Source organism: Psammomys obesus, unplaced genomic scaffold (assembly GCF_907164565.1).
Source record: "Psammomys obesus unplaced genomic scaffold, mPsaObe1.curated_primary_1811, whole genome shotgun sequence".
NCBI classification, from domain to species: domain Eukaryota; kingdom Metazoa; phylum Chordata; class Mammalia; order Rodentia; family Muridae; genus Psammomys; species Psammomys obesus.
This window is the reverse complement of record NW_026591086.1, coordinates 24,398,097-24,425,835: the sequence shown is the minus strand read 5'-3', so window position 1 is coordinate 24,425,835 and position 27,739 is coordinate 24,398,097. Positions and strand designations below refer to the sequence as shown.

The 27,739-nt window shown below is 37.3% G+C and overlaps 1 protein-coding gene across 2 annotated transcripts in view; it reads right to left on the bottom strand.

Annotated features, from left to right (window-relative positions):
* Nucleotides 1–13,016: 13,016 nt before the first annotated feature.
* Nucleotides 13,017–27,739, bottom strand: part of Tdrd3 (tudor domain containing 3) — a 134,080-nt gene continuing 119,357 nt past the window's right edge. For both annotated transcript variants that reach the window (XM_055609717.1, XM_055609718.1), the window contains 2 exons: nt 18,252–18,377; nt 13,017–13,259 (listed from right to left, as the gene is read on the bottom strand). In XM_055609717.1, coding sequence (XP_055465692.1) covers nt 18,261–18,377 — 117 coding nt within the window. In that variant the 3' untranslated portion in view covers nt 13,017–13,259; nt 18,252–18,260. The remainder of the gene's footprint in view (nt 13,260–18,251; nt 18,378–27,739) is intronic.

Sequence of the window (27,739 nt, the reverse complement as noted above, 5' to 3'; positions counted from 1 at the left end):
AAAAGACATCACAATTCTACAAGTGCATTCAAGAGGATCCAGTGTCCCACTGGAACACTGGAATGTTGTTCTTTTATTTGTTTTTTTTTTTATTTGAGTCCAGAGTGTAAGCACAAACTCTAATCCAAAAGTGAACATATTAACCCTTGAACCCAGAAATCCTAATCAAGCAAGTGGATGTGACTCAGATACCCTAAGATATCCCAAGAGCTGTGCCCATGAAAACTCCAAGGATCAAGTCCCAAGAAGTGGTGTAAATTATACCAAAAAGGAACAATTTCTGCAAAAATATTTGGTTTCATATAAGCAGCTTATTTGGAACATATTGCACAGTGTGTGTGTGTGTGTGTGTGTGTGTGTGTGTGTGTGTGTGTGTGTTGCATCAATTAAGTTAATTCATGGAAGAAATCACTTTAGAAGATTACTAAATCTTTAGGCAACCCAAGATCTATTTCTATCCAGGTATCCTCAGATCCCCTAAGCTTATTACAAAAAAGACAAATGACTTTTGCAAAGTTTTAAAGGGATACACAGATTAGCAGGGATTACTATATACAGCAGGTATAACTTAGGATACACTGATGTCAGGCAATACGACTTAGGTTTGTGCAAAAGCAGAGCTTCATAGAAATAGCTATAAAGTTTTCAAACTGTTTTTATAACACCTGTCTTTGGAGTTCGTTAGTTTTATTATGCCAGAAGCTGGTGTAACATGCTATGACCAAGTGGTCATTTATTCTGTGTACTAATAAATTCTGAGGAAGAGGTCCAGAAGAATTTGGATGGGACATCAGTACAGCTGTATGAATGCTCAATTTGGTATTTTCCTGTGATGTACATGTAATATGAAAATAGGAGAAAACTATATCATACTTAAAGCTATACTATGTGAAATTTTGATTAATTCAGAATATGGCAAAAAAAAGAAAATCCCAAGGCTATTGGCATATGCGCTGTATTTTCCCAAGAATTCAAAAACTTCCATGAAATTGAAACTAGTTAGTCTATTAGGCAACAAAACAAAACAAATTAGATACCAGAATTATCTGTCAACATTTGAACCAAGACAACAGACAAGAAAAAAAAAAAAAAAACATCATGGTTTACTATTTATAGGAAAAGAAAAGAAAGAAAAATAATAAAAAATTATAAAATATAAAATATAAAAAAGACAGGTCTGTTTAAAATAAAAGTGCGCCTATCTACTGGTGAATTTGCAACTAGCAATAGAAAAATCTAAGTGTGTGTGTGTGTGTGTGTGCAGGACACAGGACAGGAAGTATTATTGTAAAAATCTAAAGTAACCTAACCAGCCGAAAATGACAATTATTATAACAGTTTAAATTCTCCCCAAACGTGTTTCAAATATAAAAGTAAAATTTAAAAACACAGGATATATAAATATATATATATACACACACACACACATATATATGTGTGTATATATGTGTGTGTGTGTGTGTGTGTGTGTGTGTGTGTGTATAACGGGATATAAATAGGAGAGAAAACAACCCACATTAGATTCACAATTGCTTTTTAAAATTAGTTTTATAAAGGTTTAACTGATTTTATATATATATATATATATATATATATATATATATATATATAAAATATACATTGAAAATATTTAGAAGACACTATTTGATTATCTGGGCATGAATATGTATATACAAGCAGGAAGCCAAGAGAGCAAACATGCCACAGTTCAAAGTTTCTACATGTGCTTTAGTTATTTTATTCTTAGTTATTTTATTCTTTAGTTATTTTATTCTCTGGCAGCCACTCATCAGTCTGTCACTTGTCACTCTGCATTATTTTACATTCTCTATGGTTTCCTGAGACACCTCTGAGTTCTGACGTCTTTTACTTAGCCTAGTGATTCTGAGATTCATCCAAGGTAGTGTGGCCCTCAGTGGTTCATCCCTTTTTATTGATAGTTTTATTCCTTTTTATTTTATATTTTATTTATGGGTAACCTCAATTTGTTTATGTATTCTACATGCTAATAAGCACTGGACTGTTTTTATTTGAGACCTATACAAATTAAAATATGAGGAACACTCATGTATAAATAAAAGTATGAACACATTTTCATTATCATGGGTAAAGGAGTAGGAGTAGAATGAGCAATGGAATAGGTTTAACTTTTTGTTCTTTTAGGTTCTCACTATGTAGTCCTAGTTGGCCTAGAACTTTATACATACACACGTATATGTATATGTATATACATATATAGAGTATATAGCTGTGACTGTATATGTATATATGTATATATATATGTATATATATATACATATATATATGTATATGTATATATATACATATACAGTCACAGCTATATACTCTTTTTGAGACCTAAAGCCTTCAAATAGGAAGAATCAAAAATATCTATATAACTGATACAGGATTTATATGGAGAATATGTAGAGAATTCTCAAAATACATGAAAAACAATCCAATTAAAAATGACCAAAAGTAGCTGGGCACAGTAGCACCTGTAATCCCAACACCGAGGGAGGCAGAGGCAGGCAGATCTCTGTGAGTTTGAGGCCAGCCTGGTCTACAAAGCAAGCTCAGGACAGCCAGGGCTACACAGAGAAACTGTCTTGAAAAAAAAAAAAAAAAACCCAAAAGACATTAGAAATATTAAGCACATGAAATGATTATTATCATTAGTCATTAAGAAAATTCAAATTAACACTAAAAGTGGAAACTACTGCACACCTGTTAATATGATCTGTCATTCTCCATTTGGCAGGGCCTAGATCTCCACTGGGGTCCTGGAACTGGCTTCCAGACAGAAAACGGGGGTTCAGTTTCTCTGAGGGGTAGCTAGAGTGTGTTAGGGTAAGGCCTGGGTGTGCTAACATGGGTTGCAGAAAAGGTTTTTCACAGTGTTACAGTTTAGCTCTTTTAGCATGAGATAGCTGATGGCAGTGGAAGCTCTGGCCTTCCAAAGCCCATGGTGATACCAAACTGTATCACCATGGTCAAGCTGTGGTAAGCATGACAGAGGTACAGGCCAAGGCCCATGCCTGGTAGGCTTGCAGCCAAGACAGAGGCCTGCTGAGGCCCAGGCCCAGTGCCAGAGGGCGGGGAAACCAAGCAGAATATAAATGAGTAATCACAGTCTTGAAGTGAGAAAGTGCGGACCCTTATTCAAGTGAAATCAAGAGCAAAATAAACCCTGGGCAGAAGGGATTTCAAGGGCGAATATGTTTGATTCACTGGGGTCAAGGAGTCAGGGATACTTAATGGTCCTATCACAAGAAGGAAAATACAGTACTTAATTATCCTATGGATAGGGGGGATCTCCAAGTACAACTGAAGGTCTCTGCTGGACTAAGATCCTTAGCAGGGTGGGACATTTCTAGGGATTCCTAGATGGCTGCTAGAGCAGTTTCCTTATCAGCGAAGGGCCTGGTCTATAATCTTCCCTGAGGGCTACTTGATGTTCCTTAGCTTCTTACAAGACCTGGAGTCATCCAGATCAGGAGAGACTTTTTAGAAACCTGCTGAGAAAAGGGAGTCTATCATAGACTGAGTGCAAATAATTGACTATCCAGAGATGACCAACTTCAACCTTGATCATGATCCAACAATGTTCATGTTGGAAAACACCTTCAATTCTTCCCCATATAAGGACTTTCCTTTTGGTTTAAAAAATGATTCATAAGGTTGTGAATAGTTTTTATGTTAAGTATTACCTAACAAAGACACTAATTCATCTTCTCACTTTCTTAACAGTATCTTCTAAAAAAATTTCTGAATTTTGAATAAGTACAATTAAACTTATTCTTTGGTGGAACTTGTATCCCAGAGTTTCCAGTATTACGTTTAGGTTAGAAAGCCTTTTATGCTATTCTGTCATACAATTCTTCTTAACTTATCTTCCCTGAACACCTTCCACCATTCTCATCAGCGACAGCAATGCTTCCTGGGCTCCACATCAATACTCTACAGCCTTAGCCTTCTTTCCCGGTAGCAATCCGAACCAATCTGGGACCCATCCAGTTTCTGTCTTCTAAAAGACTCCCTGTATCCTTGTCTGGACTATTATCTTGAGTGCAACATTTTATACAGTTTAAGTATTTCAGACTAAGAGTTGAGCCCATGCCTCTGGCTTTCTTCTAAGCACATGCAGGAGTCCTGCGAACACTTAGACTTCAGCAAACTGCATTTCTTTTGTAGTGAATGAGCCACCTGAAGTTAGAATACCTCAACCTTCAATATCCAAGCCTTCAAATTCTGTTCTCTGCCTTCAAAACCTGAGGCACTCAACAACCAGTGATAATAATATTTCTGTACCCTTAAAACTAACTGACATAAAATGGTGATTTAAAAACAATGCTACAAAAAACTAGTTGTCAATGCTCCAATAGATGGCCCCACACCAATGCACATACTGACAACACTAACTGTATTTAATAGATTTTTTTTAATGGCCATGAAACTGGGGGAGATAGTGGCTGTCTGGAAAGAGGGGAAAGAGGGAGTAATTATGATGAAAATTCATTTCCTACTCTTTCATAAGGGTACTTTTTTAAACATTTATTTTTGTGGGTTTGTGTGTGTGTGTGCATGTGTGTGTGTGCGGGTGTTATATGAGTGTATGCCACATGTGTAGGCTAGAAGAGAGTATGAGCTCCCTGAATCTGGAGTTAGAGGAGGTTGTGAGCCTCCCCACATGGGTGCAAGGAGTCCTCTGGAGTAGCAGCAGGAACAGTCTCTTCAACTCCTCTTTCTTTAAGGTACTTTCACTTATGACAGAATGTCTAAGATTATTATTCAAAAATAAAATTATTTAAAAATAAAAATTCCTAAAGCCTGGCAGCTGGCCTCTCACAGGCTTTCATAAATGTCTTAATGTTGGACCCAATAGTATCTGAAATGAATCCATGTATTCCTTCACCTCAGCCCTTTCAAATATGAACTAAGAATGGGGTCACTGAAACTTTCTGATATTAGGGTTCAACACTCTTGATAGGACAGGCAAGCCATGCTACATTGTTGTTCTAACCGTGTTGAAATGGCTAATCTTGGTTGCCAACGTGACTGGAATCAATTAAAATCCAAGCTGTGGAGCACTCCTGTGAGAGATTTTCCCCAAATCTTGGCTACATCTTCAGGTGGTTGTCCAGATAAAAGGGTGTGGAAAGAAAAGAAATTTTGGTTTTTTGTCTACTTCTCACTTTCACTGGGCAGGCCAACCTATCGCCTGCTAGAACATTTCTTTTTCTGAGATTATAACCAAACTTTTTGGGAGTCCAATGTAGATGAATGACATCTTTCCAAGAATAGGCCATTAGTGCCAGATTGGGACTGGTGAGCTATCTAGCCCGTAGACAGACCAAATACTGGATTCTCTGCCTTCTAGTGTGAGATGCCACTATTGGACTACGTGAATCAGATCCTGTAAGCCAGTCTAATAAATACATTAATTTATTAATATACTTAATTATTAAAATATATCAATTATATACATATAACTTTTAATATTACCTGTTTCATAATTTAAAAATATTTAATGCATATTTAAAATTTAATACACATATTTTAAATAACATTTTTAATAATTTTAATACATATATTTTAATATATCATATATATTCATTCTAGCTTCTCTGTTCCTTTAGATAACTAATGTACCTTGTAATTAATAAAATGTTATTTGAAAAGAGAATAAATGAAAAATTGTACAGACACCACCACCACTTCTCAGAATATAGGACTAGAATGACTCCTATCTTTGCTTTTAGTTATTTCCTTGAGATTCTATGTCTTTATTGGATGTTCCTTTTATTTTTCCCCTTTGAGAACTGAATTCCTGGAACTCACTACCTCTGTCAAGTTTTACCCACTTAGGAGCAGGAGACTTCATATTCAGCAGGGATACCTATTTAAGCCAGTATGCTCTGATTGGCAATCCTCAACTTGCATTTCACTAGTTCAGGAGCACCCCACATCTTCTGGAGTAGGCACTGCACTTCTGATGTGTTCCTCCTGCGAGGAAATAAAGTATCTGCCAAATACCTATCAACCTTGTAGTTCTTCAGATTAGAAACACTTATGCATAAATTAAATTTGCCTTTAAAGAGTAGATCCAAGGACACCTTCTATTAGTTACCTTGACTAAAGCAGCTGACAGTGACCATATTTTCTTGAAAGTTCCAGGTTCTCTCTTCACACTGGTTAACAAGCCAGGTGAAGGGTGATGAAACAGGGCTGGTGCTGTATCCAATTTGAAAAGAAGCATTCTGAATTTCTTACAGTGTTAAGACTGTAGGGCTGTGAAGCCTCCTGTTTCTGTTCTTTCCTAGAGCTTCTACACTGTGCCCCAGGCCATCTGTCAAACATTCCTTGGCACTGAGACCCTGGTCCCAGAGGCATTCCCTGAGGTATGTGGAACAGATCTCTGTATGAGTTACTACTTCCCTTAACTGATTTTCACCTACAAATATATGTAAACTATGATACAAAAATCTAACATTTTCCTTCTATAATCAACAAAAGTGATTAAATCTGTGTCTCTGTGTCTCTCCTGCTTACACAGAACTATATTTGACACACATGACCTTGTCTTTTTCTTTCTTCAAACATGGTAATGAACATTTTCAAATTCAGTGTTTTACTTCAAGATGTCACTGGAATGGTAGATTAAAGAAAAATATTCCACAGTTTTTGCTTGAAAAAGAGTAAAGAAACCAAATATCTATTTATAGTTGAGGGACTAGAAATTAGACAAGATTTCCTGGTAGGCAGACAGACAGGAAGCAGGGGGCACAACTAGGCTAAAAAAGATGGTGAGATTCTGAGAGAGCTGGATTCCTCCTCACCCTTGTGGTCTTTTTCTCCTGATGATGGTCTGGCTCCGTTAGTCCAAGTACATGTTTATATAACAGTTGTGGGCCATCTGTGTTTCTGACCAACACTAAATTAAGGGAGGAAAAATCTTCAGGGAGTTAAGGAACTCTAGCCCTCAAGAAGATTTTTTTTTAAGCTTCCCACCAGCTTTGGGGGGTGGGGGGTCTTTCTCTCTATGACTGCTATATGTAATTCTCATCCAAAATAAAAGCCTTCCTTCAACTATTGATTCTGTCTGTTCCAGTCTGCTATATTTCCCTTCCTTTCAATTTTTGACTGGCAGAGAAAAAGAACCCGACCAAGACTTCTAGCAGTAGTATAAACCCACCTAAGCATCAAACCCTTAGCTTGCTCATACAGGATAAAGTCCCAAAGGCCAGGGCTGGAAAGCTTCTGGCTGCGTAGCTAGCCATGTTGGTTAAGTCACAAAGGCAGGCTCATAAGACAAATAAAGGAATTCTATAGAAAAAGTAGATGCACTGAGCTTTGAAGTGTTGTCACTGTGACCTAAGGATGGAAGGTCAAGTACACTACAGATTCCTCCTAAATAGCACTAGGGCAGCCTACTTGGGCTCAGTTTATGTAACCAGAGGTGAAAGCTTTAAGCAGGGAGGAATGGGGAATCAGTCTAGTGGTCAAAACAACAGACATTTAGAACTTGGCTTAGAAAGAGAAAATGTTAGGCAGCTCATGGCAGCAACGATTGATTACATCTCAGTTTTCCTTATTAGCTCATGGTTGTTTCTCCACAATCCTAACCATGCTTCAGGTTAAATTCTATTTGAGGAAATGGCAAAAGTTGGGAGACTCAACATGACTGCCTCCTCATACTTTGAGCATAATTTTCTTTAGAAAAATAATACTCATGCCTATAGGTAAAAAGATCCCAAGATTAAAAGCAATGTTTTTAAAAAAAAAAAAAATTATTATTGATGTCCATCCTCTTTGCCTTTCAGGATGGGGATTGAGCATTTTAGTCAGGGTCCTCCCTCTTGATTAGTTTCTTTAGGTGTACTGATCTTAGTAGGTTTATCCTGTTATATGTCTATATGAGTGAGTATACACCGTGTGTGCCTTTCTGCTTCTGGGACAGCTCACTCAGGATGATCCTTTCCAGTTCCCACCATTTACCTGCAAATTTCATGATTTCCTTATTTTTCATTGCTGAGTAATATTCCATTGTGTAGATGTACCACAATTTCTGCATCCATTCTTCAGTTGAGGAGCATGTGGACGGTTTCCAGCTTCTGGCTATTACAAACAAAGCTGCCAAACATGGTTGAGCAAATGTCCTTATTGTGTACTTGAGCCTCTTTTGGATATATGCCTAGGAGTGGTATGGCTGGATCTTGAGGAAGTGCTATTTCATCATAAGAAAAAAAAAAAAAAAACAGGAAACAAGTTAGGAACCTGCCACAGAGGGCCTCTGAAAGGCTCTGCCCTGCAGACTATCAAAGTAGATGCTGAGACTTATGGCCAACTGTTGGGCAGAGTGCAGGGAATCTTATGAAAGAAGTGGGAAATAGTAAGAGCTGGAGAGGACAGGAACTCCACAAGGAGAGCAACAGAACCAGAAAATTTGAACACAGGGGTCTTTCCAGAGACTCATACTCCAACCAAGTACCATGCATGGAGATAACCTAGAACCCCTGCACAGATGTAGCCCATGGCAGTTCAGTGTCCAAGTGGGTTACATAGTAATGGGAAGAGGGACTGCCTCTGACATAATCTGATTGGCCTGCTCTTTGATCACCTCCCCCTGACAGGGGAGCAGCCTTACCAGGCCACAGAAGATGACAATACAGTCACACCTGATGAGATCTGATAGACTAAGATCAGAAGGAAGGAGAGGGGGACCTCCCCTATTAGTGGACTTGGGGAGGGGCAGGCGTGAAGAAGAGGAAGGGAAGGTGGGATTAGGAGGGGAGGAGGGTGGAGTTTATGGGGGGATACAAAGTGAATACATTGTAATTAATAAAAGTTAAAAAATATTATTTTATTTAATATAATTTATTCACTTTGTATCCCAGCTGTAGTTCCCTCCCTTGTCCCCTCTCAAACCCACCCACCCTCCCTCTTCTCCTCCCATGTCCCTACCCCAGTACACTGATCGGGGAGGTCCTCTTCCTCTTCCATCTGACCCTAGACTTTCAGGTCTCATCTGGACTGGCTTCATTGTCCTCATGTATAGCCTGGCAACGCTGCTCCCCCTTTAGGGGGAGGTGATCAAAGAGCCAGACACTGAGTTCATGTCAGAGATGGTCCCTGGTCCTATTATTGGAGAACCCTCTTGGATACTGAGCTACCTTGGACTACATCTGTGCAGGGGTTCTAGGTTATCTCCATGAATGGTCCTTGGCTGGAGTATCAGTCTCAGAAAATACCCCTGGGCCCAGATTTTTTGGTTCTGTTGCTCTCATTGTGGAGCTCCAGTTCCCTCCAGGTCTTTCTTTTCCCCCCTTCTTTCATAAAATTCTTTGCACTCTGCCAAAAGTTTGGCTATGAGTCTCATGGAAATCATGAAATTAGCAGGCACATGGTGGGAACTAAAAAAAGATCATTCTGAGTGAAGTATCCCAGAAGCAGAAAGACACACATGGTATATACTCACTTATAAGTGGATATTAGACATATTATATAGGACAAACATACTAAAATCTGTACACCTAAAGAAGGTAAGAAAGAAGGAGGACCGAAGGTAAGATGCTCAATCCTCATTCAGAAAGGCAAACGGGACAGACATTGGAAGAGGGAGAAAACAGGGAACAGGACAGGAGCCTACCACAGAGGGCCTCTGAAAGACTCTACCCAGCAGGGAATATTAAAGCAGATGCTGAGACTCATAACAATGCTTCTTTTTAAAAGTAGAAAACATAAAATAATAAAGTAATAACTTAAATTTTAAGTTTAGAAAAAATAGAGGGCAATAAAAATTACATTAAAGAAATGAAGTTTCTAATAAATAAAAGGAACATGGAAAAGGATAGGACACAGATAATGCATAAGACAAACTAACAAAAGGAACATGATCATGAACTCTCTGAAACCTGAGATAAAGTTGATTTCCTTATAGCATAATGCCTAGAACACAGTACTTGATATATTTGTAGTGAGTATTTTCATACAAAGGTTTTTAAAAACTGTAATAAAATACTTTGTCCTGGTAAAGAGAACAAAACATAACAAAACAACCTGAGCTAAGAATGTAAGTGTGAAAAGTCAAAGGAAAAGCAGAGACTTGAAACAAGGAAAAAAACCAAAGAGAGGAGATGAGATGCAATGAAGGGGAGAGGAGAAAGAGGCGAGAGGAGAAAAACACATCTGCTGTGGAGTCAGGAGGAAAACACAATGAAAAGCATCAAATCGTATGCAAGGCAACTCTAAAATAAGTCTAAGGTGCTATTGTATTAGTCAGGGTTCTTGAGGGAAGCAGAACTTACATATATTCTCTAGATTATATGTGTGTGTGTGTGTGTAATATGTACACACAGGCAATATCCAAAACAAGATTGTACACACACACACACACACACACACATACCTGCCCCCCCCAACAAACAGGTTAAAAACATACCTAAATAGATACCTACAATAATCACTCTACAGTAATGCGTGTTATTAAACTGTAAGATGTAGTGACCTGGTTAATTCACTCTAAGTCTTTTTAAGACAGAGAACTACATCAGCAGCAGGTTATATGCATAAGCCAACATTAATATAATATATAAAGTGCAGACACTTACTGATTATAGCTCCACCTAGACCTGTACAGTGAGGGACGAATTCATTTGCAAGTCCAGCAACTTAAGTCCATACCTGGTAAGTGACCAACTGACTGGACAACCTGTATATCAATGGGAAGGGAATACATGCCCCATAGAATAGTGAAACTGATCCTGAAGTCACAGCTTTCCCTGTATAATACCACAGATATAGAAATCTTCCTCAACAAAAGTACAGGATTTAAAAGACATTTCTATACCAACATGAATATTAGTGTTAAGTCCAGCAGAATTATACTAAAAAAACCTGTATTCCAGAAATATATGAATTCAATACATGTACTAAAATAATTTTTCTTTTATGTCTTTGGATCAACCTAAATGCCAAATTTTAGAAATATTCTTATGAACTAATGGAGAATGGTAATCACTAGTTAACACGACTGCCTTCTATGGAGAATCTATGATAAATTAGCACTGTATTAGTGCTGCTGTCCCCAGCTAAGCACAAAGATGCAGTGTTCTAAACCACAACTTTTCTAACTGTGGTTCAGAGCCTGATCGAATGTTATGACAATGAATAAGAGGGTTATGAAAAAAATGTGGCAAAGCAGGCTTCTGAATGCTCAGTGGCCAAACATTAATTCAAAATCAAACACACTCAATGAATCTGAGACATGCCTGGTACCTTTCAACCCAAATAGTACTGTGTGGCTTCACTAAAGCCTTGGTTCTGAACTGTAGTAGAAATATTGATTTGATTGTTAATGCAGCAGTTATTCCTTTACCCACTGTTACATAAACAAAGATACAGAAGCCTGTTTCAATAACCTTAAGCCACTAGATATCAATCCCCTAAGCTACTTCATTATCTCCCGGCCACATACGCCAGGTCATTTGTTCCAGACTTTCCTATCTGGGCTACTTCCCATCCACAATTCCCATAGAGTTGCATATGTTCCATTTGGGCAGCTTCTCTCCCTCACACCCATACTCAAAGCAAGTTCCTCCAGGCCATATGCCTTGTACATGCTTAACCCATGGCGACTGCTGCTTTCTTCTTCCTCTTCTCCTGTCCATCTCCTTTTTGTCTCCCTCTGCAACTCTACAAAGCCCAAGAACCTTGGCTCTGACTACCTCTCTTCTATCCAGTCCAGGCTAGGCAGGAGGCAAAAATGGGTCTATACAGAAAAAGGCTAAGAATCCCTGCCTGCTCCAAATGCTTTCAGACTTCAGTTTCCTTAAGTTCTTCGGTCTCTTCCCTTGAGTTACTTTTCAAACTCTTCAAAAGCTACTACAGGCAACCTGTGTGATAAGCACTAGAGTCACTTGGAAGTCTCTGAAAACAGCTCAGAACTCAGACTGACCCCACTGTGATACCCACAAATAAAAGCCAGAAAGTACTGCCAGTCACATCCACTATCAACTGTGGATTGAAACAAAGAAAAAAAAGAGTTAGTAGGCTTTGAGAGAATGCTAGGTCTCTCACCTTCATTTCCCTCCTTTTCTTTCTTCTCTTCCTCTCTCTATGCTTTTCTCCCTCCCTTCTCATTCCTTCATTTAACTGACCACTTCTGGCTTCAAGCTGATATAAGAAAACTCACCAAATGCAGAGTTTGTACTCAGTTAACTAGTTACTAGCTCCTCCACAGCGCCCCTCCTCTCCTCTCAGGAAGCTGACTTTCAGATGTATACCCTTTGACTCCAGCCCACCCACTGACTCCTCCTTCTAAAGTTAAGGTTCTCAAACCAGGTTAGAAATAACCTAAAACACTGGCGGAATTTCTGGTTACAGGAAGACAAATGACCCAATACATGTAAATGTGGCCTCAGCTTCATTTTCTGAACACATTTCTAGAAGCAGCCCTCATCTACCCAATGGGAGTTGCTAGAAACCATCTAGAAACCATGGTCACATGTGGCAAGAATGAAGCTGATCCCAGGGAATAAAGAAATGAGAGATTAAAAAATTAGTCTTTCATAATCTCCAAAAGATGAATCACTACATTAAGCAAATCCCAAATCACTGCGCCTGTTGCCATGTATTTTGTCAGTCAATTCCCTTCTGTGATCCAGGGTTTGAGATGTCTTTCCTGTTCCTTGTATCCAAATCCTTGCAACACAATTCACATTAAAAGAAAGGGAGTACCTGCTTTTCTAATTACACCTGTAAAAACTGTGAGAGTACTATAAATTACATACTTAACTTTTCAATTCTTCTGTTATATTTGATAGCTGTTAGCATACTAATAACTGCTATTTTGCTTCAGGTTGTTTTAATACAAAATACTAAGCTACACAGACAGTATATATATATTATGTAATTACAGGGGAAGGCTTCCATAATATGTTCCATAGAAAGTAGTTTGTATGGGGCTAACACCAGATCAACAAGAAAATGACAGGCAAGGAAAACAGTACAACATATATAATAACACAATGCTTTTATTGATGGTAGAAGAAAAAAATCCTCCACTTATAAAGATATTTGCTCTACTGAATTTAGTATTTCCCCCTTGCTTTCTGTAGGTTGAATCTTTTCCCTAAAAATCTGCATTTTTCTTTCTCCAAAAATCACATCCAGCATGTTGATTCTCATTCCAAAGAAGTGGAAAAATCTATGAATGGGCTTCCAGGATGTTTGCAGTGGATTCTTCCTTCACAAAAAGCCTATTTCAAAAAGAAGGAAGAAAATAAAATTGAACCTCAGATTACCTCTTCTATACTTTATCAAGGCACAACTCTGCCAAAACTTTTTTTAAAGGTGAAATGTCCATATAAATATCAGTAATCTCAAACAAGATAAATTAGAAAAAAACACAATCTAGTTCATAAAATTAAATCTCTATAAAAAACAACATAAAACACCAAAATTTAGGCTGTGCAGTGGTCATTTATCATTTACTTTGGTCTGTCATCTGTCATCTGTTTCATACCTGTACCCATTCCCCACCTTGATAGGTACCTATGTGTGTGTTTTAAGATTCATTTTATTTGAATGAGTGTGTGTGCGTGCATGCGCGCGCGTGCGCAGGTGTCCTCAGAGGATACAATAGGGTGTTAGATCCTCTGAAGCTGGAGTTACAGGTGCTGCGAGGCTTCCCAAACTGGTGCTGGGCACTGAACTCGACCCTCTATAGGAGCACCCAGCAAGTGCTCTTCACTGCTGAGATGTGTCTCCAGCACTGGGTAACACGGTACTGGAAATGGGAAAAGTCAGTGCTGACAACATAAGAGCTGAGGCATAATGAGAGACCTGTTGGGTCAGCTTCACAAATGAAAGAGTGCTTGAGCAGGAATAGGTAATCCACCTCTGCAAACATGTATCTCCTAAATCTTCAAAGTACACAGACTCCTGAACAGAAAACAGAGCTCCCACATACTGCTTTTCTTTAATTGATCACGTATGGACACTAGGGGGATAGTATGCATCATGACATACACGTGGGTGTCAGGCGACAACTTTGTGAAATATGTTCTTTCCTTTCTGTATTCAGGTTCCAGAAACAGACTGAAGTGGTCAGGGTTGTATGGCAAGTCGTTTGCTCACTGAATCATCCCACCAGCTTGAGCTTTAGATACTGAAGTTCTTACATAATGTCAGTCCTGTTGGCATCACAGGCTAACAGTTATGTTCATAAAGATCATTTTCCTAACTCTGATATAAAAAATTATGCACAAACAATGCTGCATAACGTTGTCTAAAAATAATCTGCATCTAAAAACATACATTTTACTAACTAAAAATAGTATTAAAAACTGAACCTTTGAAAACAAACATAGTCACAGTATCTACATAGCTATTCATTTCAAGGTTTCTGGTTAATTAACTCTGAAGATTATTCTTCCATTAAATAAAAAACTAGGACCAAAGTTCAGAATGGGTTCACCACACATACTGCTAATTCTTATAATCTAGGGAGTTCCAGCTAATCTGTCTTACAGTTCTCTCTCCATAGCCAAACACGCAGCCAGAACTACTTAAGTGGACGGGCCAGGTTTTCTACTCCTACCTACAACCAACATCACTTCTTTAAGTTAGTCGTGACCTTCTTATTCTTACTTGAAAGTTCATAACCGCACCAAGCACATTACATCAAAACTCCAAGTATGAAGCAAAAGCATCAGAAAGTATCCCTAACATACACTTTGGGTTCAGTCTAGCCACCCAAAGCCACTGTCAAGGACTGTTGGGTGCCCTGCCACCTTTCTTCCTTTTTCACATTCTCAGACTCCACCCTACAATGAATTCAATAGCTGAGCCTGTAGATTTATGGAGCTTCTAGAATCAAATAACATTAGAAATGTTTCCTACTGTCCAAAATTTACTTTCCTGTCTGAAGAGCTGTATATAGAGTCAGCTTTCTAGATCTACTCACATTCCCAAACTGCACAGAACAATTACACATAGTGCCCAGGAACTAGAATTTAGGGATTTGGGGCTGTCTCCCCTCAAATCTCAGATCTGATATATTAGCACTTTGGTGCTGACGCTTTGGAGTCTCTGGTGCTGGCCTTAGTATGAGACCCCAGTAATTCAGGTGTGTCTCCATATCGAATTAAGGAATTAGGAAGGAATTAGGGCTGTATGGAGAGTTTTAAAAAGTATTCCTGGAAAATAACACGCAAATTGATAATTAAAATTTTATGTCATTTATGCCCCAGGAACATACTCAAAATATAAATGAATGAATTTGATAATTATATTTTTAGAAGTCATAAAGAAATAAGCAGTATTTCTAAGTAATTCTGAGGAAAAATAATACTTGAGTTTGCATAACTTCATATTATGTAAAGTCAAAGGCTGACTACCAATATGTATCTTCTATTGGAAATGAGAAAAACTAAGTCTTCAATTTTGTAACAAGAACAGGAAGTGAATGTATCTTATTGCTGAACATCCCATTCTAGATAGTTTCTCAGAGATATTTTATTCTATTTCATAGGCTTTAATAGTGTTATTTTTGAGTTAAAATGCAAAAAAATATTCTCCCCAGTCAACACTATATATCTTGTTCACTTTATTTTTGAGTCAACTTGATGGCAAATGAGTTTTGAAATGGTACACAATAATATTGCCACCCCAGTTAATTTCTTTGTTGATACTGAGAATAAAATTTCAGTGTCACCTTCTTCCCTGAAAACAACACAAGCCAAGCAAGCACCTGGACCATGAGACAGACTAACTTACTAATTGTATTTTGTTGTGGAGCTTTGAATCCAGAGCCTGTCATATTCGAAGCATGCAAGGCCTCTACCAGAGCTACACCCCAGCATCCAAGATGAAGGTTTTAGCCCAGGGGGCAGAGAAAGTAAGACTATGACATTTAAGTTGATTAGGAAATGTTTGTGTTGTACTATTTAATATGGTTAAGCCACAATTACCTCAGGGCTATGGTGTATAATGTATTTTTAAGCAGTGTACTCCTTTCCAAAGAAAAGTTTCCATGGAACCCAAACATATAAAATACATGAAAGAAACTACGGGGAGGCTGGGAGGACTAAACCCTCTCCGTTAGGTGCACCTTAACGTCCATCCCCTGTCTTCTCTACTTCTAGCCCTTTGAATCCTTGCCTTTTGCATCAACCCAAAATGGCAGCCTGGAGAAACCTAATATCCTGCTGAAAACTTTTACCTTCATTAAAAACTGTTTTAAGTGATTTAAAAATCCTCAGAAAGTAGGAAAATGATCTCTATTTTCATTGACTTTAAAGTGACACTTAATTGTAAGCACAGTTCCTTAAGTTCCTTAAATCCTTGTATATACTTTGATTCTGCTTTAAAAAACATTAAAAAGTCATGAGAACTGGTTCTTGTATGCTACAGAAAAATGCCCAGAGTTATGAAGCACCTCCTCTTTGATCTGAGTAAGGGTCAGGACTGTTTGCTTGATGGCCTTGTATTGAGGGCAAAGAAAAGCAATGATAAAAAGGGAAAGTGCTACACTGGCTTGCTCTGATAGTTCAGAAGTCAATTAACATTAGGTTTTTGCTTTAGGCAGACTATCAGATATGAAGTTACATGTAAGAAAAGGAAAAACTCTGAATTTATATTAGAATATTAGAGTTAGTTTCAAACATGTCTAAGCTTTGGGAAGCTGAAGGAGACGCAGCTCAGGAGCAGTATATTCACTGAAATACCAGAAATACCAGAAGATGCCAATAACTTAAATGTTTAATGACATTTTACTCAAATAAAATCAACACAAAATTATTGAGATAATTTACTTCCCCCTACAACTCTTTGAAAGTTGTTTTACTTTTTTATTTCCACTTACAGCACACCTCAAACACACTATCTACACTTCAAGGACTCCATAGTGCTGGTCACTTATCACGGGAAAATACATCCTGCCTATAGACCTGAAAACTAATTATAAAATGAGGAGTTGCGAAGAGTTTCTAGAAAATTCTCAATAGTTTTGCTACTGAAGACACTGGAAAGAAAACATAATTGAATAGTCTGTAAGACAATAAATACCCAATGAGAAAATTGTTTAAAATTGCCCAAAAGTTCTAGGATAATGGAATGAAAACAATAACACAACAGATCTGTTACCAAAGACAGTAAAAGCATTTCCTTCCAAAACCATATTAAGAAATAAAGTTTTGTCAAGAGTGTGATGTCCAAGACTGTGTCCAAACTTTCTGACTTTCTGCTCTCTCTCCCTAGAGAAGAAGATTTTCAGACAGCTGTTCTTTCTGAAAGTCATATGAATGCTTCTAGAAAAATAAAAGGCCTCCAAGTCACATTTTAGCAAGTAGGTGTGTTGCCTTTCCGATTTTTGATGGTACACTGTAAAAAATCCCCTCTTCTTTAAATAAGCAATACAAAAGGTCTCAGAAATGAGGCATGTTCTCCCATATTTGTGGATCCTAATTCTACATCTTTAAATGTGAGTATACAATTAGACTAACTGCAGAAACCAAGAATGAGAAAAGAAATGGTGGGCGGGGCATTAGAGAAAGAATGGGAGAAGTACACGGGGGGAGCTGGAGTCAGAAGTCAGGGGTAGGAATATTATAAATACAGTATTCATTTATGAAATTCTCAAAAAATAAAAATAAATGTAGTAAGAACATAAAGTGGAAAAAAAAAAAGAATAGAATAACTGTGATGGTTTAGACCAGAAGGTCCCTCACAGACTCATATGTTTGAAAGCTTGGCCCTCAGTGGAACTGTTTAGGAAGGGTTAGAAGGTGTGTCCTTGTTGAAGAAGGTATGTTACTCAGGGTCAGATCTGAGGTTTCAAAGCCCACACCAGGTCAGTCTCCTCTGACTGTATGTTGCAGATAAAATGTGAACTGTCAGCTATTGCTCTATCGCATGGTGACATGCTCCCTGACACGATGATCATAGACTAAACCTCTGAAACTGTAAGCAAGCCCCCAATTAAATGTTTCTTTTATAAGCTGCCATGGTCATGGTGTCTTTTCACAAAAGAACAGTAACTAAGACAGAAGGAATGAAACAAAGGATTTCTGGAAGCATTCAGGAGGACAGCTGGTGGAGAAGTGGCATATCATAACGTCAGCTCAAAGCTGCAATCCATGATCAGCTTTTTCTATGTGCACCACTATGAAACATCAGTAGCTAAATTTGTATTGAACACAAAGTACATCTTTCTTTATATGAAAACTATTTCACCATGTCAATTTTACCTCTTCCCATTAGTTCCGAGCCCGAGGAGGTTGGTAAAACTGCTGCGTTGGCCGGGTGGATCGTCGTGGCTGTCCATCACCTCCTCTACGGAACTCAATGGTGTGATCATAGGTGCCTTCTTCTTCCTATTTGCAAAGAATAATGACTTAGCATGTTCAAAGTACCTCCAGCTTTCCTAAGTTAAATATGGTTTATAGTCTTCATGTTAATATACCTTTTTAAGCTGTCAACAGAGAGAGGCAAGGGTAAGGGGGAAAGGAAGAGATATTAAAGGAAACAATTTCCAAATAATAGCACAATAGTCACATCAAATGATGAAATGTGAGGAACATAGAGATCAAATATAATTTTCCTGAGTATTTCTTCTGAATACATTTTGAGTGCTTGTTACAGAAAGGAGTCTTGGTAAGATAGCAAAAAGGGGTTGAGGAGCTAGAGAACACTGAGCAGCTACCTATCCTCATGGAATTCATGGAATCTTCAACATTAAGAATCTTACATATACAGAGAGAGAAAAACAGTAAGTGGCATGGTGGTGGGGGGTATGCAATTTAAATGTACAAGAAGCTTCATGCAAGAGAGAGCACAGTAAAGCATTTATTCCATTCCTCTTCCTTCCTGTGATGGTGGATCTACTAACTCAAGGAAGAACAGAGGGAAATTAGAGGACTCTGATTAAAGAGTGAGCAGAGAAAGTATAGTTCATCATAAAATCTGAAAAGGACTTAAAGGCAACAAAATATAGTTAAAAAACAAAAAACAAAAAACCACACTGGTTTCTTACTGAGAGCTGCCACCCTGGGTTTTTGGTTTTTGTTTTCTGTGTGTGTGTGTGTGTGTGTGTGTGTGTGTGTGTGTGTGTGTGTGTGCGCTTTTTAAAAATTAATTCAGCTATGACCAAGGTACCCTATCAGAAATGGGAAAAAAAAACTGGCTCTCAGTTTTATTTATGCAAGAAATAGCATCTATTTTTACTGAGTAGAATTTAAATTCCAACTAAATTATCAGTACAATAATTTGCATGATTTTGGAAATTTATTCTTTCTCCCTCCTTCTCATATTATGAAATCTTTTTTCTCAACGCTTTCCCTTCACTCTAATAATAACATAGGAAATTATAAGAAAGTCTGAGTTACATTTCTTGAATTTTTATATTTCCTACTAGTGCACTGACACCTGCCAGAAACAGGGAGACACTAAGATGGTCTGACTGAAGCAATCCTATTGCTTAACAGTGATAGTTAGTATTAGGTATAAACACTCTCTTCATGCTTAAGCATCCTCCACAGTATTCAAAAGAAAGTACCATATTTTATACTTTTAAGACAGGATATGAAAGTCCAGGAACTATACAAGACAACTAAGACAGATTTAGTTTGAATTCAAACATTGCTGTTTAAATTTGTGTCTCCATCTGTATGTAAAATAAATAAGCTATAAGACAAATATTAATGATCATTTTCAAGGACCTGTCATGCCAGAAAGAACAGTAAAATATAACAATTCATCTGATGTAATTTAATAGCCACTTTTCAGAGAAAAATGTGAGATGAGCTTTCCTTTCCCCAATCCCCTTTCCAAGGTCAATCTCAAAACTGTGTAGGGCCTCAGATCTGGAACTCAGCACAACAATTAAAATGAAGGAGAAAAAACTAAAAAGTTCTTGGAAAAGGAAAGAGTTCTTTTACTATTCTGGTCACTGTTTTGAATGGTGATTATCAAATATTACTGAAATTTGAAAAGGAGATATACTTAATTTTATGACAAATGACAACACTTAGTGCTTTGCATATTAACTGAAAAGGATGGAAATATATCTCGTACTTTAGGAGAGGAAGTAATTATTGTAGAATCAGATTAGAATGTTAATTTTGCCTACACCCAGCTGCAGAACTAGCTGAACTAGGAGAACGTCTGAAAAGTCCTTGCTTTACAATGAAACACATCGTTAGAAGTTAGACACTGCACATGCTGCGCAACTGCCTAATAAAAATGATATTGCTATTGAAAAGCTGTCTCTCTGGCCTTAAAAGATTCAGATTGTGCTCACTAGGGCCAATTAGTGTTAGAGAGATGACCAACCATGAAATTTCTTTCACATAATTTGATGTCTTCACAATCTTTTTATACAAAGTGGCAGTCAAAAACTAAGATTCTCATAGCTTTAGTTCTCAATTACTGTCAAAGGCACAATCTTTGCTTTCATTAACTTTTAATTTTCTCCTGCAGTGCAGCTGAGAGCAGACACTGTTTCCATGCTATACCCACTGTGGTCTGCAGGAGGAGCACTGAGTGGTGGCTGCATCCCCATCCCACACCATACAGTACAGTTGTTTATAGATTAAGGAAATCTAGTTACTCTTCTAGCCTAACTTCTTCCTTTAGGTTTCGAAACTAAAAATTATTTCATAGTTCATTAGCATTTTAAAAAACTGACACCGCATCCGAGTTAGCATCCTAGAAGATCATCTAGTCAGTCCCACTAGATTTGATGGACGTATTTGTCAACCTAGGGAGATAAAGCAATTTTCCCAAGTCACAGAGCTCAATACAAGAAGTTCTCACGGGAACTATTCTGTTTCTGACTCTCAGTGATGTTCTTTATAAGATCTGGAATACCTTCATGTGACAGGAAAAACCAATGTGATCTTCACCTAAGCTTTTGAGACTGTAGTTATTAGGACTCTAAGTTTTGTTCACCTCAGCTATGTTATCAAATACAGCCTGGTTTCAAAGAATGAATATTCAAAATGAACCCTTTTTCATAATCATGTTCACTTGCCCACTGAAACCTTTCCTGAGCAGACACCCCCCCCCAACACACACAACCTTCAAGAACCAGTCTGACAAGCATGAAGCAAATGTATTTTGAAGGAAATCAAAATAACCAAAAAAAGATGACAGTAATTTCAACAATAAAAAGAAACTGAACATTTACAACTCCATCACTTCTGCATATTTCTTTGGCCTCTTAGTGTATAATGTATTTAGATACCACACATCCAACTACATATGTTCCATCTGTAAGTGAGTTGTTCTATGAAACTTCACTATAAACTGGCCACTTGAAACCCACAAGTAGAGGTTTTATAGATGTTTATATCATATGGATTTGTTTCAGAAGTGTTAGGTGAAATATGATTAAACATATGAGCAAGCATGACAGGGAAGAATTGATGACTATGGATGCTTGCTAGAAGCCGCTGTGTCTTTGTGTGCAGCAAAGGACACCAGCACTCACGTGAACAGACAGCCCACATAGCAAGGAAAGGTTTTCTAGCTATACATCAGACATAGAGTTAGCATCTAGAATATAAACATCGAAACAACAATAAAAAGTAAAAACAAGGCATGCATGAAGCTAAACAGTTCTCAAAAGATAAAACACAAACAGCTGAGAAACATTCTTTAAAAGGCTCAATATCCACAACCATCAGGGACTTGAATATTAAAACTTCTTTTTATCTTATCCCAGTCAGAATGGCTAAGATCCAAAGAAATAAATAATGGCAAATGTTGGCATGGATATAGAGAAGCACACTTATTCACTGCTGGTGGAAGTACAAACTGGTACAGCCACTCTCGAAATCAGTATGCAGCTTCTCCAAAAAAAAACTGAAAACATATCTACCACATGATTCAGCTATACCACTCATAGCAATACACCAAAATTATTCTGTACCCTACTACAGAGATACCTGTTCATCCATGTTCATTGCCGCTCTATTCACAACAGGTAGGAGGCAGTATATGTCCATCAACTGATGACTGGATAATGAAAATGTTACATATTTACACAGTGGAATATTACTCAGCTATTAAGAAAAACAAATGAAATTCACAAGTAAATGGATGGAGCTTGAAACAATCATCCAGATGAGATAACCCAGACTCAGAAAAAACAAATGTTTCATGTTTTGTCTCATTTATGAATGCTAGCTTTGAATCTTTAGAAATGTGTTTCATTAAGAATACCCACAGAGGTCAAAGTAAATGAGTAAGGGTTCATGGGGAGGGCAGAAAGAATACACTAGTATAAGGGGCTAAAAGGAAATTACAAAACAGAAAGGAGTAAAGTGCAGTGGAAGAGAGATAAAAAGGTAGAAGAGAGAAATTGGAAGGGATAAATAATGCTAAAGACTTCTAAAAAAAAAAAAAGCCATGATATCAAAACCCACTACTATAGAAGCTTCCTAATATACATACATATATATACATACATATATATATGTAAATATATTTTTTATCTTATTTTTCTTGTTACATTTTGTTAACTCTGTATCCCAGCTGTATCCCACTCCCTCATTCCTCCCCAATCCCACCCTCCCTCCCTCATCTCCTCTCTGCCCCTTTCCAAGTCCACTGATAGGGGAGGACCTCCTCCCCATTCATCTGACCCTGTTTTATCAGGTATCTTCAGGACTGGCTGCAAAGTCCTCCTCTGTGGCCTAACAGTACTGCTCCTCCCTTGGCGGGGTGGGGAGGTCAAAGAGCCTGCCATTGAGTTCCTGTCAGAAATAGTCCCTGTTCCCTTTACTATGGGAAATCAATTGGTTACTGAGCTAACACAGGCCACATCCAAGCAGAGGTTCTAGGTTATATCCATTCATGGTCTTTGATTGAGTATCAGTCTCAGAAAAGACCCTATGCCCAGATATATTTGGTCCTTGTGGAGTTCCTATCCTTTCCACGTCATACTAACTCCCCCTTCTTTCATATGATTCCCTGTACTCTGCCAAAGGTTTGGTTATGAGTCTTATTATCTGCTTTGAAACACTGCTAGGTAGAGTCTTTCAGATGCCTTCTGCGGTAGACTCCTGTCATATGTTCAATGCACATCCCATTTTCCTAAAATATATTAACCCACATACATTTTTAAAAACCTAAGTGAAGTTGTCCTGTAATGGAGGCTAATGGCCCCACAAAACACAAGTTAACAAATAAAAAGCCCAGAGCCAGGAGTGAGGTTGCAAAGACCGCCGAACACGGCCGGCTACTGCCAACATCTTGGTTAGCCTCCAGAGCTTGATGGTAAGATTCAGTTGCTGAAGACACCACATAGTTGAATCACAGAACATGGAGAATTCAAGCCAGTCCTGGCTGGAAGCTTTTCAATGGATGTAATAGTGAAGTTCAATATGCTTAAGCAATCTTTGAAATTTAGCCTATACATAATGTTAGCAAGTACACATCTATTGCTGTGATTCTATACAAAAACCTACTTTATAAATCACTAGGCTGTACTTTGCCTGTCTGGTCGGATGATATTTATAGGAATACAACCAAACTTAATATGAGATGTAAGCAAACAATTGGCTGTCATGACAAACATGCTTTTACAAAACATTATGCAATGGACTGCAAAGTTACAACTTAAAATATTGTAAATGACCTGTTTAAAAATTAATTCCACCAATATTCTACTGTATTAGAACAGCTGAAACTGAAATCAAAGACAACTCAGCTCTTATTTCCTTGAGGTTTGTTACCACAATTGGATGCTACCAATAGTAATACAGTTTGTCAACTGCCTTTTTTTTTTCTTTTTTGAGATATATGTTCTACTCTAGCATTTACAGGTCTAACACAAAACAGCAAGTCCATAACAACCTAGAACTACAAACTATAGGGCACACTTGTAAAGAATGCATAGTATGGCAAACTAAGGAGTTGTTATTTGCTTAAGTAATCACTTCCACAGTCCAAACTAAGGCACAGGTCCCCTTCAAATTCCTGTCTTCCCCTTTGGCATGCTTCCAGTGATGGGGAGTAACACAGACCACATACATTTCCGTAATCTAGAGGGCACTGAAGAATCTATGGACAGACTTTCTCTGAATTAGTATCATTGCTAACTTAGAGGATAAATGTGGAGCTCTTTTTTTTTTTTTTTTCAACTGAAATCTTCAATGTAAGTAAGACAGATGGGTCCAGGTGAAAGGGGTAGCTGTACATATGGGTGAACAGTGTGCTTTGCTTTCTTTCTCAGTGTTACCAAACTTTGGAACCTGTGAGGCACAAACATTACAAACTATATCCAGTTTCACTTCAGCCATAAGCTATGAACCGAACTCCAAAGTGGAGTGTGTGGCTAACGTAAAGAAGGACAGGAAATACCATCTCCAACTGCTCACAAGAGGAAAGTCAATTATGCCCTTAAATTTTCTCATTTGTTAAAAAGAACTCACCTGGTGCAACTAAGAAGAAAAAAACCCTTAGGTTCAACAATACATGAGATACTGTTACAACACAAAACCTAAGATAGCAAATGTTATAAGCTTAGGTTTTAGAATTGTTACAGAAACAAATACCATTTTAAATAAAACTGGGAAGGAAATTAGTCTTCCTTCTTCCATTTTTATGCTCCATATCTGGCAATATTTTATTTAAAGTAAAATATTTTATGGCAGAAGAGAAAGGGAGAATATTAATGGAAGAAAAAATAAAAAATCTAATTAGCAAATCTAATCTGTTTTTAAATCTATGACAAACACATAATAATATAGTTTTCATTCTGATAAATAGAGTTTCAAAAGGACTGTGGACCATTTCACTGACTAAGTCACTTTGACCTTTTCTTTTTAAATCTTTTCTTTCCTATTAAGGACACGGTGTAAAATACCTGTAATCCCAGCAGTGAGAAGTGAAGACTGGGCATGTAAGCCAGTCTCAACTATGGAGCAAGTAGGCTAGCCTGAACTAGAAAGGCTTTAGCTTATTTATTTATCTCTATTTGATTTTAACTAAAATAAATAAGTGCCAAAAACCCTGTTTGCTAAAATTATATTAAAATTGGTGACTCTATAGGGCAGCATAAAGTCATATGAACACATACATAGCTAAAGGTTTCTGCTCCACGACTGCCAAGTAGAGCAAAATATAAAGACAACTATATTTGAATATAGATTTCTGAGTGACCGGCAAAGCAAACACTGTACTATCCTCACTGTCCTGTCTCTATCACCAGTAAGGTTTCCTTCTCTTTAATGCAAAGTACAGCTGGTTTGGGCAGCTTAAGCACCTAGGAAAAGTCACTAACTATCAAAAGGTTGTATTGTATCTTAAGCAGGAAAAAGAGAACTTTTTAAAAGAAATAGTAGCAAATTTCAATAATAAAATTCATGGACCCTCTTCCAATCCAAAACTACTTCTATATATATCTATGATTTAAAATAGATTTGGGGTATGTTAATTTTCATGTGTGACATTTTTACTTACTTGTAAGGTTTTTATAATAAAGTCTATAAAACTAAGAAACAGAACAAGCAGGTTAGATGTTTATTCTACTATAGTCTGGCATCTTTAATGTTATTTAATACTTACAATAATGATTTGAATTATTTCATCTCACCATTTCTAGAAGAAACTAAGGCCCAGAATAGTACGTCCCAGAGTATTCAGTGGCCATGTTTCAGGGAGACTGCTCAGCTATACAATCTAAAAGTCTTTAGTTTGAATAACATGGTGTTTCACTAATATTTCTCACTTTGGATAGTTTTCCCTTAACTTTTCTAGTAGTTCAATTTTTCTAGGGTCAATTTTTTTAAACATTTTTCATCTTTAATAAGGAATATTTGAAAAAATTAGAGCTATACATATTTAAAATGTACACTGAAATAAAAGATATATCTATACACACTGTAAAATGATCACAAGCCAATTAACTTATCCATCACCTCACATAGTTAACCATAATCTTGCTGCTTTTATCCCTGTGTTTTCTTGGGAGAATAGTTAAGATCCACTCACTCAGCATAGCACAAGAGTGCTAACTGTCATCACCAAGCTGCAGGACACTGTCATCTCACACAACTGTAACTTCGTTCCCTTTCAACACCTCATTTAACTTAACCTTGTTCCTGCAGCCTCCACACCACTCACAGCTTCTTTTAATCCAATGTGACTGTATTAGATGCTCTGTATGAATGAAAGCATACAGTCCCACTTTCCATAGCATCATTTTAAAAGGTTTTTCAAATTATCAGTGCCTGTTTGTGCTATATGAACGTGTGAATACAGATCCACAGAGTCCATGAAAGGGCACTGGATTCCCTGGAGTTGGAGATACCGGTGACTGTGAGCTGCCATGTGGGTAATGGGTAGAGCAGTCAGTACACCCTAACTGCTGAGCTGCAACTCGATTGCTTGTACAGCAGGAGCAGCTGGAACACTTTCCAACCATTTCTCTAGTTCTGAGCATGTCTACAGTGCCACGTTGTATGATTACATAGATGGCTTCAGCACAATCATCATTTAAGTAACAGTCATTATCTTTGTTGAAATGATCGTTAAATCAAAGTATTATCATTTGAAAAAAATTTAAAAAAGCATCTCTCTGAAACCAACTGTCTTAAGAGGTTACAGCCTTTCTGGAGTCCAAACAGGAAGTGTGTAGCTACTCTATAGACATCGGCCTGCTCAAAGCTCTCTCTAAGAGATTCTGCATCACAGCAGGATTCTCAAGAGCTCTGTCTCTTTAACCAGGTCTGGCTCTGGTATAGTGTTCATCATGTCTGATACACACTACTTCAATTTTCCTATCACGTTTCAGGTAGTAAACAGCAATGATGCCATTACATAAGAATTATTTGAGAAAATAAAATTTTCAACAAATAAACAATCCATTTGACATTAACCTAAACTGAATAACTTTAAATAAAAATGTGTGCTTCCTTCAATTAAACTATTTAGATTGAGATACTTTGATGAAAACTCGGAACTGAGCTCCTTACAGCACTATTCCAATTGCAGCATGTAGATAAAGAAAAAAAAAATCTGGAGAAAATGAAAGCCAATGGTGTGAAAACAAAGCAAAACAAACAAACAAAAATCCAAACAAAACCACAACTGTCACCAAATTACTTCAGAAGTTCAAGCTACAAAAGTGAATAATTTCATTTGCATAATTAATATGTGATAATAAATTTAAAACTAAATGAAAACCTAAAAAAATATATCATGATAACATATTCACATGCCATTTTCCTTTCTTTGGAGGGCTATCACTTTTATGTATAAAGAAAATGAGGGGGAAAAAAAAAGACCAAAGAGGAAGCAAATTTGCAAAAGGGCATGGATGAAAATGATATCAAAAGTTACAGACAGTATCTTATAAAATCTCAGTAATTTGAGGCAAAATTAAAAATAAAATCACATGATTAACCTCTTTGAACATCTTGCTTTTAGCCTATACTCCTAAAATAACAAATACCACTAACAATAAAAGAGGGGAGTTGAAAAAAGTACACAGAAGTAGAAGGACCACTTGAAGAGAAAGATATGGGCCCTCTGATGCCCACAGATAAATGTTAAGGTAAATGTTTATGTTTGCCAGAGCAATGTGTTACAAAATATGGCAGCTGAACAGATGTTCTGGAATATTTTATAATTACGTATAATACAATAAAATATACATAATAGTCTACATACACTAGACATATACATTATAATGAGCAGTAATTACAAGTAAGAAACTCCTATTTAACTC